At 37.5% G+C, this 16,199-nt stretch overlaps 1 protein-coding gene across 3 annotated transcripts; it reads left to right on the top strand.

Annotated features, from left to right (window-relative positions):
• Positions 1-90: 90 nt before the first annotated feature.
• On the top strand, positions 91-16,199 carry crmp1 (collapsin response mediator protein 1). 3 transcript variants are annotated; one of them, XM_077205080.1, is made up of 14 exons: positions 91-138; positions 4,856-4,944; positions 7,034-7,218; positions 7,739-7,903; positions 8,595-8,656; positions 8,752-8,832; positions 8,928-8,996; positions 9,101-9,221; positions 9,685-9,841; positions 12,393-12,534; positions 12,616-12,786; positions 13,359-13,538; positions 14,400-14,565; positions 14,695-16,199. In XM_077205080.1, exons 1-14 carry the CDS (start codon positions 97-99, stop codon positions 14,784-14,786), a joined length of 1,722 nt encoding a protein of 573 aa, XP_077061195.1. In that variant the 5' UTR covers positions 91-96; the 3' UTR covers positions 14,787-16,199. The 3 variants fall into 3 exon arrangements, with proteins under 3 accessions (XP_077061195.1, XP_077061193.1, XP_077061194.1); XM_077205078.1 differs by lacking the exon at positions 91-138 and adding an exon at positions 1,984-2,729; XM_077205079.1 differs by lacking the exon at positions 91-138 and adding an exon at positions 3,837-4,017.

Genomic DNA, 16,199 nt, shown 5'->3' with positions numbered 1-16,199 from the left:
CAAGTGCCAATCAAAAAGTTCTGCTGCCTGATTGGATGCAAATCGAGCAGCGCATTGCATTGCCCGAGGGATTAAATTTGTTTTATTTGGATTCGCATGACAAAACAGATCGTTCTTGCTGTGGAGAAAGACTATCGGGTAAGATTAGAATACAGTCAGATAATTATTTCGCTACTTTCTTAATCAATGAAAGCGGGTCCAGTGAAGTAAACTTGAGTAAGACATGATGGGCAGCCACTAGATGTCAACGAAGTGATATCAAATAATAGCTTTTGCTCGCATAGTGGTGTATGTCTGCTTTTCACAGAAGATGCAGTTTGCAGTGTTGTTCGCGGGACACTAAATAGCCTACAGTCCTGAAATGCTCATTAAACGCAATGCTGTTTGAGAAACAAAACTGAAAGGAGGAGATAAGCACCAAAACTAGACCGAACAGGGATTTTGATTAATCTCAGTGACTCGAATCATTTGAATCTGTTCTGTTTACAAAAGATTTGTTCACTGCTTGGCAGTTTCTGCAGTTGAGGCCCTATCTGTGTCTACACCAACGGACAATAATGTTCTATTTAATTAAAAAAAAAAAATTATATAATCGCTCTGACACATTTCTCAATGGGTCACTTTTTCAAAACTCTAAACACACTGATCACTACATCAGTCTATATGGCTAAACTGTGGATCATAGGCGTTATTATTGCTTTGACACAAAATGTGTTCAATAATGACATCTTTCAATTTACATTCATTCATCCAATTTGCATGTTTTCATACTCTTTTCAAAACTGATACACTTGAGTTTCAGCCTTTTTGGGCCCTATGAAATGGATTAAAACTGATCTCTGGGGCCCCCAAAAGTGCGCGTGAGTCCTTAGAATCGTCCTAACTTTCACCCCCATAGCGGTGCCCCTGCCTAGCACAACACAAAAATGAATAAGACAGAAATACAATTTCTACACTAATAGCTACACTAATATATTCTGAATCTAATAAACAAATACTATTAAAATAATATAAAGCAATTAGATGTAACTTAACATCTCAGAATCAGAAAGAGCTTTATTGCCAAGTGTGCTTGCACACACAAGGAATTTGTTTTGGTAGGCTTCCAGTGTACAAATCTACACAAGTTAGTCTTTCAATTTCATTAGGCTACCTATTTAGGAAACTTGTAGCCTACTGTAATGCACATATTGACCATGTAACATTAGCAGAGAGTGTCATTCTTGTTTTGTAAAGAACTTTTACAAAAAAAACATTGTATCAAATGCTACCTGATATTAGTGTTTTTTAGGTTTGTGTTTTATGATTGACAAAGTGTGTTTGTTGGTTGATAACCTATGCCAGTGTTATGGAAGAATGCATTGATTTGAGATATGCATATGAAGGGTTTAGGTAGCCTAGTTTTAGTGCATTTTGAAAGTGAAATTAACTGCTGTCAAGCTGAAAGTTGGTTAGGAGAACTGTGAAGAGTTTTGACAAAGTGACCCAAGTATTGAGGAAATGTGACCCAGCAATTGTAAAAAATAATAAAAATAATGTTTTTAAAAACCTTTAAACCCTTATACTGTGAACTGGCCTTTTCACCAGTAAGTGGCGACAATTGACGAGTCATTGATTCATTCTCACATTACCGATTTGTTAATAAAACAGAGTTCATGATCGAAGCAAGTCTTTGTAAGAGGTTTCAGAAAGAATGTTTAACAACCATCCCACATTTATTTATTAAGAAAACTGTAAGACAATATCAAGGCATATTTGGTAGGCTAGAAAAAGACAATAACAGGCTTATAATATATCTAGCTTACGACTTTGATTAACGTCATTATGTCTATGGTATCTGGTGCGGTCCATTCACTTCGAACGAGATGATTCATTAGCCTACTTATTCCGTTCTTTTACATAGACCTACAGATAAAGGCCTATATTCGTCCAATGGGTCCAACCAATTATAATCAACTTTTATTCCAAAGCAGTCACGTGGTCAGACGAGAGAGACAGTTAGTGGATTTAAACTGTAACCACAACAGTGCGTATAGCCTACCGATTCCTTCCTTCAAAAGTTTTGTTCAAACACTGCAGTCTTATTGCGCATCTTACACGCTCCTATAGGCTAAACTAAAATAGCTTTGACCGTATTGGGTTCAGAGGGGACTTGTTTCGAGGGTGCAATCTTGTCCGGACTAGCTCATAACAAAGCGTGTCATTATAGCACTGCCTGTCTTTCTGGAAAGTGCATCGCAGCATCATTCGCATTATCAGTCTGCAAGCTGCGACCTCCGCTCCGCATCCCCCGGCAAACTAAAGGCTGACCTGGTTTTCTGCTCTGGCGTCTCGCTTCATCATCGTATCAGAGCATCATCTCCCTTCCGCGAGTGATGTCGGACTGTAGGCGACAGTGGAACCGGGAGGATGAGCTCCCTGTGTACCTGGCTAAACCCTCGACTGGACCCAACCAGCATCGCAAGTCTCACGGGATGTTCAGCTCCGTCGAGGGCGCATATGATAGCAAGACTATCGATTTCGACCAGTACGCCGTCGGGAGGAAGGGGAACAGGAGTTCGCGGAGCAGTAGCAGGGAACGCATCGTGGATGGGGATTTTGAAGCCTATGAGATCAGCGGGGGGTCTATCCTCGGCTCCCGGGGCGAGAGGGACGACGGGCGTCCGGGTGCCGAAATCACGGATCAGGCTGGAGAGGAACGTCGTAATGATGAGCAAAACAACGGGAAGGTGGGCTGAAATTGCGTGACAATGACGATAGGCTACATAAACCATGCAAGTAGGCTACAGATTTAAATTTGCTCGTAAAAGATTAACTGCATCTTTTAATGTTAAGCATATGAAAACACTTGTTAATTTTAAATAAAATGATATAGGCTAAAAACCTTATATTGGTTAACATTGTTATCTTACCATATTTTTTAAAAAAAAATAAGTCTATAAAATAGGCCTACTGTAATTTTACTATAAAATGGAGAAAAAAAAAAATAGGCCTAGCCTACTTAAAGTTTTAGAGCAATAGGCCTATAACAAATTTGAATTAGTTTATAAAGTAGGCTATGGAGAAAATGAATTATACCTTTATTGTTATAGTGTCACATTTATATTATAAAATAAAAAGTTTTATTTGAATTTATCGGGCAATTTTTTTATTTTTGGATTGAGAAGTTTCTTGAGATGTCGCATTTTGATGTTTATTGCATTATTTAACTGTTAAGTGTATTTTGATGGGGTTTTTTTTTTTTTGGACATTTAATTTATTGGAAGTTAGCCTATCACGCGACCTTCCATTAGTTTATTAGGCTATTATTGGTTCATTTTACTCATTTATTTATTTCAGTAGGCCCTAAAGGTTATTTGAAATGTTCTAAAAACGCAATAATGTAGGCTATAGCCTAGTCTTCATAATGTTAGTGAAACATTATGTAAAGGTTAGCATAATGTTTCTGCAACATATTTGAACTTAAATTTGTAGTAGGCTATCCCTAACATTATAGGAACGTTGGTTTGTTAATGTTAAGAACGTTTTAAAAAAAATTAATTATAATTTAGACATTCGAAATGTAGGCAATTTGACAATTTTTTGACATTAACCTTTTAATACTTAATGTAGTCTAGGCTACTACAATATAACATCAAAAACAAATTTGATTGAATTATCGGTAGAACGTCGACCTGACCCATAACACCGGACCGGTTCTATTTACCGATCTTTGCCCAGTTCTCTCTCTCATTGTTTCATGTGAGGGGGGCGCTCCAACATACACTCCAATACAAAACACGTCTTCGAACAGGCGAACAGATAAACACACACACACACACACACACACACACACACACACACACACACACACCCCTCGGGAGAGGCGCTCGCTTGTGCAGCACTAACGGAGCGCTGGGTTAAGTGGGTTGGTGGCACAAAGAAGCGGATGACTGCTTATTGTTGATCTCCTCAAATAACAAAGGAGAGATGTCTGGAACGGGCTACCAGGGAAAGAAGAACATCCCGCATTTGACGGTAAGACACCGGCTGCGAGGCGACCCTGCTGTCACCCGGCGAATCCTGCGCATGGGGGAAACGAGAAGGGATTAAATTCTTAGTGAGCCAACAAAGCGGAGGCCGCTTACAGAGCACTGAAATCAGCCGACGGGAAGGTGACCATTACTGCTACAATGTGTCCACGTCCCTGCCGTGCATGAAGCGAGGAATGCTCTGATTGCGTTTAAAATAGATGCAGGAATAAATAATGAATCTACAGTGTTGAGCGCATTTCATTGGATAAGTCACGGCGAGTGCAATAGCAGCGGACGAGACGCAACGCGGTCTGTCGCCAAGAGCAGAAATCTGGAATAGAGGGAACACTTTTTTAAATGCCAGTGCACACATCAAGACAAAGAACAAGAGGGATCTGTGCCCTATGTGCTGCATTTTTGTCTGTAGTTATGAGTAATGGATTACAGCGATCCTAATCCTTGACTAACGCAATCTTTGCGATCTCTGCCTGGTTTACATATAGGAATAGTACATATAGTTAGGTTAGATAATACCAGTTTTCTCTGAACATGATGCCTAAATCAGCTATGGAAAGCGGTGCCTTCCTGACAACTGGATGATGTGAGGTTACCGTGGCAACCTATCATCTTTCCACATTACCACATTTGCTCTTCTCTGTTTGTAGAACCCCACCCATTCACAGAGTGTGAGGCTGAAACTGTGCAGAAGGCTCTTTTATCAGTGGTTGTAAGAGCACTTCACTGAATTGCAAATATAGCAGGTAAACATAAGGTTTAAACATGGTGTTGGAATCACTCACTCTCTTGCTATCTCTCTTTCTCTCTCTTCCTCTCTAATTCAGAGCGAGCGGCTGCTGATTAAAGGTGGAAGAGTGGTTAATGATGATCAGTCCCTATATGCTGACATTTATGTTGAAGATGGACTTATTAAGTAAGACACCACACTCATTTTTCCAAAGCATAATTCAAATGTTCACTGGCAGTTGCATACCATTAATATGAATTAAACCTCATCAATCATGCCTTCTTAGAGCATCTTAGCATATATATAGATAGATAATAGATAGAGAGAAACAAAAGTCTCACCATTAAAAGCCATGTCCCAATCATACAATTATATTGTTCTCAGTATAATTTTATGTAGACTATATGACAGACGTGCGCTGCACATGTTGCACTTAACTTTATTTTCCTTTTTTTAAGGGAATCTAATCATATTTTAAGCAAATGTAAACCATCATGGCGAATCTGAAGTGTCTCAGCGTAAGGAAATAATTAATTATTTATCTGCTTTAAAGGTGCATTGTGTAATATTTACTACAGAGCGCGTTTCGTCACTACCTTGAAAAATAAGTTTTCAGTGGTGTATAAAGACATTACTTAATGAACCGTTATATTTGTATTACCTTAGAATAAGCAGTTTCTATCTACATACACCGCGGATCCCCTTACATTGAAATGCGCCGACATGTTTCTACAGTAGCCCTAAAAGGACAAACGCGTTTCGTTACTATGTTGCTCTTCGTGCAAGGAAGCAAGCTTAGTTCAGCGAATAAAACACTGACACAATGATGAACAGGTAACAATAATATTCTCAATAACATATAGTTTTACTGAATAATTAAGCAAACATAATTTCTTAATTTATCCTTGTAAAGAAACCTTATTGCTGAACTGGCTACTCTCTGCTGTCTCAGACGATGACATATTTTCCTGTCGGCCACCGTAACTTTTGTTGGTTGCAATTGCTAACCTCACCACTTGATGCCGCTAAAAATCACACACTGCAACTTTAATATATCGGCCAAATTTTCTTATCGGGCCGATAGTGATAACAATAAAAATATCGGACAATACCAATATGGTGGTCGATATATCGTGCACACCTAGCTAATAGATACACAGACACACTGCTGTTGCTGCATAAATACACACATAAATCCCGTGGCAGATCTAGGCAGGTGGAGCTTGGGAGGTGAGAGTTTCAGAGGAACTCTGATAGCACCCTAAACTAGCTTACAGTAAACAATCAATGATACTATTTAAATGTTGAGCAAGCAATCTCATTGGCTGCAGGATCAGCAGAGCAATCAGCTTGAGCCACGTGGTAATGATGTGACTGCTTGCAGATTTCATGTAAAGGAATCAGCCTCTGCCATCTAGAGCTTCATGGCTGAACTAGATATTAACATATTTAGTTAACAATAAATTTGACATTCATGTCGTATGGCGTCATATGAAGTATGCCACTCTTTTTAGAACCTTCATGTAAGGGATAATGTGCATCTATTTTGTTATCACAAAATATACCCGGGAGGATGATCAGGTATTCTTGTATCACCCTGGAGATGTTTATTACATGGCTGCTTGCCACATAAGTAAATAATGAGACACGAAATATTAATTTGAGATTAAACATTTTATTAGTTCATTAAATGCAAAGCCTCTGGATAGAAGAACAGTTCCTATCCAGTTTGTATCACTTCTTACATGACTTTTCACCACGTTAATAACAATAGGGACATGAAATATTGATTTGAGAAGAAACCATTTTCAAATCTTACTAGTTTATCTTATAATCCATTGCTGTGTACAAAACAATAAGTTTAGCAACAAAACAAACACTTTAAACAATTTTGCGTTAGACATACTATTAATACTGAAGTCCTCCGGGTTCATTTAATAGTAAATGCAGTCGATAAATGAGGCACAAGATGGCACCAGTTGCTTTCCAATGAAACAAGAGAAAGCACATCCATAGTGTGATACGAGAGACATGAAAGAATCGTCGAATCAAATACCAAAGTGACCAGGCACAATACAGCATTGCTACTAATGACGGTCATTGTCATGGAATAACTGGCCTCATTGTCATATCACAACTGACCAATCAGAATCAAGCCTTTCAAAAGAGATGTGTAATAATTTTAAATGATATACCTATATCATATGCAATGTACTTGGTCTCATGACTCTCTGGCCCTCTCTGGTCTTTATCAAACCCTCAAACTCTCCTTCAGACAGGTTGGGGAGAACCTGATTGTGCCGGGGGGTGTGAAGGTGATCGAGGCTAATGGGTGTATGGTGATCCCTGGAGGTATTGATGTGAACACCTGCCTGCATAAGCCTTACCTGGGTTCTCCACCTGTGGATGACTTCTATCAGGGCACCAAAGCAGCTCTTGTAGGTGGCACCACCATGATCAGTAAGTCTGGATGAAATTTTTATACAATGAAAACTGTATAATTTGGCAAAAAGAACAAGTATGTTGAATACTTAGGATTGCAGTTCCAAATGTTCTAATTTGGAGTAACTTCCCTAGCAATGAGTACAAATTGGCTGGACTAGGACTCATCTCCCTTCGAGAGTGTCCCAAATATCTGTCCTGCACGTCAGCTACAGCCAGTCGGATTTTGTTTCATCCAGGAGTCTTAGCCAAGAGTTTGTTGCGGTTACAATAGCTCATTTTCTTTAAACATTGAATTAGTACTTTTAGCTGTTGTGATTCACAATGAGTGAAAAGATCCTTTGTCTTAGAGGAACATACAGAGTTTAAAGAATAATCAAAAGACTAAAGCTGCAATTTAATAGCATCTTCAGTAGAAAGGAATTTTTAGAAATATTCAATATAATTTTCAGAAATCAGTCAAATCCTTAATAATAATAATAATAATAATAGGATATAGAAAAACGTTTTGAGCAGAAGCCATCATCTTGTGTTTCAGTTGACCATGTGACTCCACAGCCCGGCGACAGTCTATTGGAGGCCTTTGAGAAGTGGCAGGAAGCTGCTGATAAGAAGTCCTGCTGTGATTATTCACTTCATGTGGATATCCCACATTGGCATGAAGGTGTGAAGGATGAGCTGGAACAGCTGGTACAGGACAAAGGTGAAAACGTATTCAAAGATCTAATATCCAAGCGTATCACATTTGCAAAGCTTTGTTTTTTAAGTTCCATAACTTGAGTATACTGATGTTTCAGAGGCACTTGTTGAAATTTGCCAAATGCTAATGATTGTTAATTCACTATCGTTCAAAAGTTTGGGGTCAGTAATATATTTTTTGAAAGAAATGAAGAAAAGACACATCAAATTAAAAAAAAAAGTGACAGTAATGAATACATTTATAATGTTACAAAGGATTCGATTTGAGATCAATTCTGCTTTTTAAACTTTTCATCAGAGAATCCTGAAAAAAATGAATCATGGTTTGTACAAAAATATTAAACTGCACAACTGTTTTCAAATAATATGAAATGTTTCTTGAGCAGCGAATCAGCACATTAGAATGACTTCTGAAGGATCATGTGACACGGAAGACTGGAGTAATGATGCTGAAATTTCAGCTTTGTCATTGCAAGAATAAATAACATTTAAAAAAACAACCTTAACCTTTTATTTTAAATTGTTATAATATTTCACAATATTACTGTTTTATTGTATTTTTGATTAAATAAATGCCTTGGTGAGCATGAGAGACTTCTTTCAAAAAACATTTTAAAAAATCTCACGACCCTAAAACTTTTGAACAGAAGTGTATGTCTTTGGAAATAAAAAATGTTAATGTTCTCTTCTGGCAGGAATCAATTCTTTCCAAGTGTACATGGCTTACAAAGGTTTTTTCCAAATGTCTGACTCTCAGGTTAGTTTATGTTGCCATCTATGCTTCCAACCATAGAACGTTCTGTAGTCTAATACAGTAAAATAATGAATAGGATCTCTCTTTCTCTCCTCTAGTTGTATGAATCGTTCTCATTCCTTAAGGAGCTGGGGGCAGTGGTGCTGGTGCACGCAGAGAATGGAGACCTGATAGCACAGGTATCTGTTAACCAATGAAAGAAGCGTCATGCAGTATTCCGACACAATTTGGTGTCATTTACTGTTTTACCATGTTTACAACATTTGTATTCAAGGAACAAAGCAAAATCTTGGGAATGGGCATCACTGGTCCAGAGGGCCACCCACTGAGCCGTCCAGAGGAGGTGGGATCAATAAACAAATTGATGAGCTAATTAGAAGTTTAACTTATTATCTGTTTATCCAGTCAGTTTCAGTGTCCTGATTCAATTGGTTCTCCGTTTCACAGCTGGAGGCGGAGGCTGTTTTTCGCGCCATCACCCTTGGCAACCAAGTGAACTGCCCTGTCTACATCACCAAAGTGATGAGTAAGAGTGCAGCTGAGACTGTGGCCAATGCACGGAAGAAAGGTGACAGCATATTGTGAAATATTGTTGCATGCTGAGTTCATTTTTTATATTTTTGAATGAAGCCTCTTATTGCTCACCCAAGGTTGCATTTATTTGATTTAATTAAATAATTAGTCTTCTATTTTAATATATTTTAAAATGTAATTTATTCCTGTGATGGCAAAACTGCATTTTCAGCATCTTTAATCCAGTCTTCAGTGTCACATGATCCTTCAGAAATGATTCTAATATGCAGATTTGCTGCTCAAGAAACATTTCTTATTATTATCAATGTTGATAATTATTATTATCAACATTATATATATATATATATATATATATACACACATATATATATATATATTATAATTTTTTTAGAAAGTTACTTATTCCGATGTCTAGCACAACTGTCTATTTTAACCTAATTTGAATATGTCAGTCCTAAAATGTTTTGTAGAGAAGTATTCTCTTCATTGCACTTTAGGCTCTGTTGTTTTTGGTGAGCCAATCACAGCCAGCTTGGCAACTGACGGATCACACTATTGGAGCAAAAACTGGGCAAAAGCAGCAGCCTATGTGACCTCTCCTCCCCTCAGCCCTGACCAGACGACACCTGACCACCTTAACTCTCTGCTGGCCTGGTAAGAAATGTTGTGTTATTTGTACATTTTTAGACATCTGTGACATTTCCATCATTAGTGTAGATGCACTGGACTCTTTGGGAAAGTGCTATACCTGGCACCATCTATACATTTTTTATCCACTCCAGGTTACTTTTGGCTCTGTGCTACGCCCAAACCGCAGGCACACCTTTTCCTGGCCCCATTTCTAAAAATAGATCAGGCTTTCATCTCCTGTTGCCATGGTTACAGAGCACCCTCCTCCTCCTCCCTCCCAATCACGCTCACACACACACACACACACACACACACACACACACACACACACACACACACACACACACACACACACACACACACACATACACATTGTATACTAGACTTTGCAGGCTGCTAGACTATGGGAGAGATGTCATTATGTTGACATCCACAGCCACACATACTTTGACATGCGCGCACACACACACACACACACACACACACACACACACACACACACACACACACACACACACACACACACACCGACAACTCAGCTGGTGAGAAGACATTTATTTTTAGAATTGAAAGACTAGAGTCCAAAGGATGAGAGAATATTCTAGAAAAAGATCAAATATTATTTTAAAGTATTCATCATTATATGTATGCTGTGAAGACAACCTTTGTGTAGATGTGTGATGGTGCATTTTGTGAATTTCAAAGCATATTGCCTCCATCTAGATATTTTTCTCATAATTTCATTGTGTGCATTTTTTGGCCAAATATATTCTTACGCATAATGGATGTATAAATTACAAGTAGAAGCCTAATTCTATTGCATATTCTAGCTTACTACTAGTTACTTATATTATACTAGTTGGATTGCATATATTTAACAAATGCAGTTGGGCCTAGTTTCATGGTTAGTCCACATGGAGCAACTCTTTTAGCTTCACAGAAATGTAATCCACCTGATGCTGTTTGCTCAATTAAAAAAATCTAGTGTTCGTTTAGTGTAAATGTATTTTATACTTAATTTTATACTCCGTCTCCATGTTAGTAGCTAAGCTGGTAAGTCAAATGATATAAGATATTTGAGGACTTGACCTATTAAAATAGCAAAGAGTTGATATTTGATCCCTCAGGTCTTTGAAGTGTGATATCTATGAAGCTCTCAATGAATTTGGTCTACTGACTTGTTTTCTTTTTTAAAAGAAATTAATATTTATATTCAGCAAGGATGCATTAAATTGACCAAAAGTGAAACACCTTTATAATGTTACAAAATATTTCTATTCTTAATCTTAAAGAAAAATGTGTCACAGTTTCCACTAAAATATTAAGCAGCACAACTGTTTTAAACATTGATAATAATAAGAAATGTTTCTAGAGCACCAAATCGTATTAAAATTATTTCTGAAGGATCATGTGACACTAGCTAAGGTTCCATCCGTCTATTTTTATGTTCATTTTGGGATATCGCATTAAAAAAAACGCTAATGGAAACACCTAGATGCACATAATTTTAAAAAATGTGTCTAAAAAACGTATGGCCTCAATTGAATCCTTTTTTTTCCCATAAGAAGACGTGTGATGGACGTGTCATATATTTACTGAATAAATCCCTCGATGTGCAACAAAAACCTCTTTGTAGGTCTTTGTGGATGCGATTGGATAAATGGTCTAACCAGCGGACCAATTTCATTGGCATCTCAAATGTCGTTTGGATCATTCTGAAATGGACATGGCGATAAAAAGCTGTGCTACTACATTCTGAAATGCCCGAGTCTGTCAACAGTATGATTTGGTATAATGAGCTCTCAGAAATATCTTGCGTTTATTGCGTTTCGTTTATGACAAGTCATTTATGATGTACGCAAAGAGCCACAGTGGCTTCCCAGATTGCAGCAACATCCATTTTTATTACAGGCGTAATAAATATTGTTTATTGTTATTGCCGTGATGATGCTGAACAAATTCAGCTTTGTTGTTACAGGAATAGATTACATTTTAAAATATATTAAGGTAAAAAAAAATTTTTTTTTATTGTAATAATATTTCACAATATGTTACTGTATTTTTGCTCAAATAAATGGAGCCTTGGTAAGCATAAAACATCTTAAGCCGCATTTACATTACATGTAATACCAAAACCGATTTTTTCCTCCCATGCGGCACACAATCTTTTATATATCCCTCCATGGTATATTTAAGTCCCACATGAATGCTCCTCGACGAGAGCTCCTCGACCTCGGTCTGTGTCCAAAATGTATCAAAAACATCTTGGGACAAGGTTTTCACACTGACAGCTGTCATTGAATGACAGTTAGCAACTCCATTTGTTGGTTCGAGTACGCAACAGTAACTAAGGGGGGCGGGGCTTACCGATAGGTCAATTGATCAAGACCTGCAGTGTAAATTCTGACTTACTGACCCCAAACTTAGTGTACAGTTGTACTTTCCATGACACATTATGCAACCTCTAAATAAAAATAAGGTAACAAAGAACATCACAGCTATCTCTAGGACAGCTCGTGTTCTGTTTGTAGTTGCATCCCCTGTTGTTATGTGCCTTTTAATCTTCTTTCTTCAGTGGGGATCTGCAGGTTGTGGGCAGTGGACATTGTGCTTACAGCACCTCTCAAAAGGCCATAGGGAAGGACAACTTTACCCTAATACCCGAGGGGACAAATGGAGTGGAGGAGAGAATGGGTTTTGTTTGGGACAAATCTGTGGTAAGCGCATCTGTGAAATCTGTGAACCATTTACATGTATTTGTACGGGATGAATTCATCAGTCATATTTGTTCCCTACAGGCCATGGGGAAGATGGATGAAAACCAGTTTGTTGCAGTTACAAGCACTAATGCAGCCAAAATCTTCAACCTGTATCCCCGGAAGGGTCGGATAGCTGTGGGTTCAGATGCTGACATTGTTATCTGGGACCCCGCCAAGATCAAGACCATCACAGCTAAAGCGCAGCAGTCGGTGAGGATTGGAAAGCTCTGAAAGATACTGTAATATTGAATGGATCTCTGGATTGCTGATATTTAGTTATACCTACATTTAATACTGTATTTTATACATTTGTAATGGACGGAATGATTACTCTTTTTATAAAAGTAGTAGGCCTACATGAAGGCCACGTACACACTGCAACTAAATTTGGTTGGCAATTCACCTTGTAGTATTTAATTCTGTTCAGTACACACACACAGTTCAGTAATTTACAGGATTGACAACCGCATTCTACAACCGAATGAACTCCTGAAAAAATGCAGGTAGTGACAACTGCATTTACAAAAATTCTACGCAGTGTGTACGGAACCGAACTGAACATTAGTTGTCAATGACATATTTGAACGCGCATCAGAGATGTTTCTCTCCTCTTTATGTGTGGTTGGTGCAAGAAATCACAGGGAAACGTCTGTATTTTTACTAAATCTCAAATGATTTCGAAATATTAATGATCATTTTATTCATGCTTGATAAACACTGTAAAATGTGTGGAATATAGAATGGATTTTCTTCTAGAACATCACTGTTCTTTTTCTTTCTAGGCTCTTGATTATAATATTTTTGAGGGGATGGAGTGTCGTGGTGGTCCGGTGTATGTGGTCAGTCAGGGCAGGGTTGTGTTTGAGGAAGGGAAGCTTCAGGTTCAGCAGGGGACTGGACGTTTCATCTCCCGCAAGCCTTTCCCTGATATTGCCTACCAGCGCATTCAGTACCGCAATAAGGTATGACTCTAGATTAGGCATTTCAAGCTAGTATAAATTGTGAATATTTAACCTGATTTATTCACTGTGCTTCCCTCAGTCTTAGTTAGATGCGTTGTATATATTAAACTATTTTCACTGTTTTCAAGTAATGTTATATATATATTTGGGTTCAATACGTTTTTTTTATGCTCAAAAGGGCTGCATTTAAAAAAAAAAGAAAGTTATTGAGTGAAATACTTTTACAATTTACTGTTAATAAAATAACTGTGTTCTGTTCCAATATATTTTAAAATGTAATTTATACCTGCTATGGCAAAGTTGAATTTTCAGAATTATTACTCCAATCTTCAGTGTCACATGATCCTTCAGAAATCATTCTAATGTGCTGATTTGCTGCTCAAGAAACATTCCTTATTTTTGAAAACAGTTGCTTAATATTTTTGGTAACCATAATACAATTTTTTCAGAATTCATTGAATAGAGAGTTCAAAAGAACAGCATTTATTTGAAATAGAAATGTTTTTGTTGGTGTTAGAAATGTTTTTACTGTCACTTCTAATAAATTTACTCCATCCTTGCTAAATAAAACTACTAATTTCTTTAAAAAAAAAAAATATATATATATATATATATATATATATATATATATATTTTACTGATCCCAAACTTTTGAACAATATTGTAGTAGCATAAAGGTTCAATAGTTCCTTTGTATCTATTTGCTAAATTATAACATAATCAATTAGTTAATTGTGGTATAGAGCAAACAATCCAGGGACAAAAATTGTGGAAAGTAATGGTGTATTATCAAATTTTAGGTTCACGTCTCAGTGTTTATATATACAGTACTAAACATGTCTTTTAACTGTTGTTTGGCAGATGATGACCAAGCAGGGAGTTTCTCGTGGGATGTATGATGGTCCAGTATATGATGTCCCAGCAACACCCAAATACATAACCCCATCACCCTCTGCCAAGACCTCACCCACTGCACACCAGCCTCCACCAATCAGAAACTTGCATCAGTCTAACTTCAGCCTATCAGGTAAGATTATAGAGGAAATTATCTTTTCTAATATAGAAAATAATATTCACAAATCCTTTGAGAAATATATTAATTTATATATCATATTAAATTAAGTGTATAATTCCTTTAATATTTGTACATTTTTAGGGGCTCAAACCGATGACAACATTCCTAGGCGCTCCGGCCACCGCATTGTAGCTCCCCCTGGTGGTCGTTCCAACATCACCAACCTTGGTTGAGCCTTCTGCAGTGTGTGTGTGTGTGTGTGTGTGTGTGTGTGTGTGTGTGTGTGTGTGTGTGTGTGTGTGTGTGTGTGTGTGTGTGTGTGTGTGTGTGTGTGTGTGTGTGTGTGTGTGTGTGTGTGTGTGTGTGTGTGTGTGTGTGTGTGTGTGACAAATCATCAGTATTCCCCTCTCACAGGGCCATACTATCAATAGATTTTTGTGCATTGCATGCATGTCGAAATATCACTCAACCTTACCTGTGCAGAAAATTTCCCGTCCACAGAGAATATTACTGTGAACATTGTACAATCACTGCTAAAACAAACCTATAATAAAAATACCTATAGATAGCTAGACAATCACTAAAAAATACTCTATATCCATTACGGAAAAAGTAGCATTTAAACAATTCTAATAGAACTACTTATGTTTTTGAGTTGAGCCCCTCATTCTGCTGTTGTGACCCCAGTGTTTGTGACATAGTATTGAAATGTTCTGCTATAAAGCCCTTTGAAGCCAATCGCTGGTCATCCCACAAAATGGTGCTCTTCCTACTGGATAACTTACTGAACTAAAGATTACTTATTAGTGATGTTGAGGGAAAAGTGCTGTAGAATGCAGTTCTGAGATCAGTTTTGGCACAAGTACATTCTAAAGCTGAGCGAAGATCTGCCCCTGCAAGCACTTTTAACTCTCATGTTCTCTGTGCACTGAAATGGTTTTAATTCTGTGTTATCAGTCGTTTGTGATATAGAATGGTGATGGATTGCATGATTTCACTTTTAGATGTTGGTAATGTTGACATCTGAACTTTGATTCTTACTCTCTATTTATACTTTGAAGGATACTTTTATTTTTCATCCAATCAAATTTGAATAATTTTACAAGAAACGTTTGTTATATCACTTTTTATTTTCATTTTATCTTTAGGAAAAAAGGCTGCATGCAGCTGCTCTTAGCTCTGTAGATTATGCTTATTGCAAGACTAGATGTTGACTAGAGAATATATTTAAATTACCTCAGTATTACAAATGCAAAATCAACTATATATGCAGCAACAGTAAGTCGCAAATGCATTCAGAAAGAGCTGAGAAAGCTTTCATTTCTTCTTTTTTTCAAGTGTGAGATTTTAACAGTATTGCTCCACATCCTAATGTCACTAGCCTAGTCACTGTGTTCACTAAAAGTCTTACAACTAAACTTCCACTAGATAAAGGATGATTCCTCTTGTTTTGGACCCATACAAGGCCAATTCCAAGCCTGCTGCATTGCTTTCCCTGTTGTCATTTCGTATTGCCTATGGTATTTATAGTGCTTATGACCAATGCCACTTTAGTTGGCTGATATCCACTAATGCACTCACTGACTGTTGATAATGATATTCACTTTGCTATGGTTAAATAAAGTCTGTGAATAGATGTTGTTGAA

Source organism: Siphateles boraxobius, unplaced genomic scaffold (assembly GCF_051911475.1).
Source record: "Siphateles boraxobius isolate OS27281-9 unplaced genomic scaffold, OSU_SipBor_1 53, whole genome shotgun sequence".
Taxonomy (NCBI): domain Eukaryota; kingdom Metazoa; phylum Chordata; class Actinopteri; order Cypriniformes; family Leuciscidae; genus Siphateles; species Siphateles boraxobius.
Note: the sequence above shows the minus strand (reverse complement) of the source record. Positions and strands in the feature narration are given on the sequence as shown.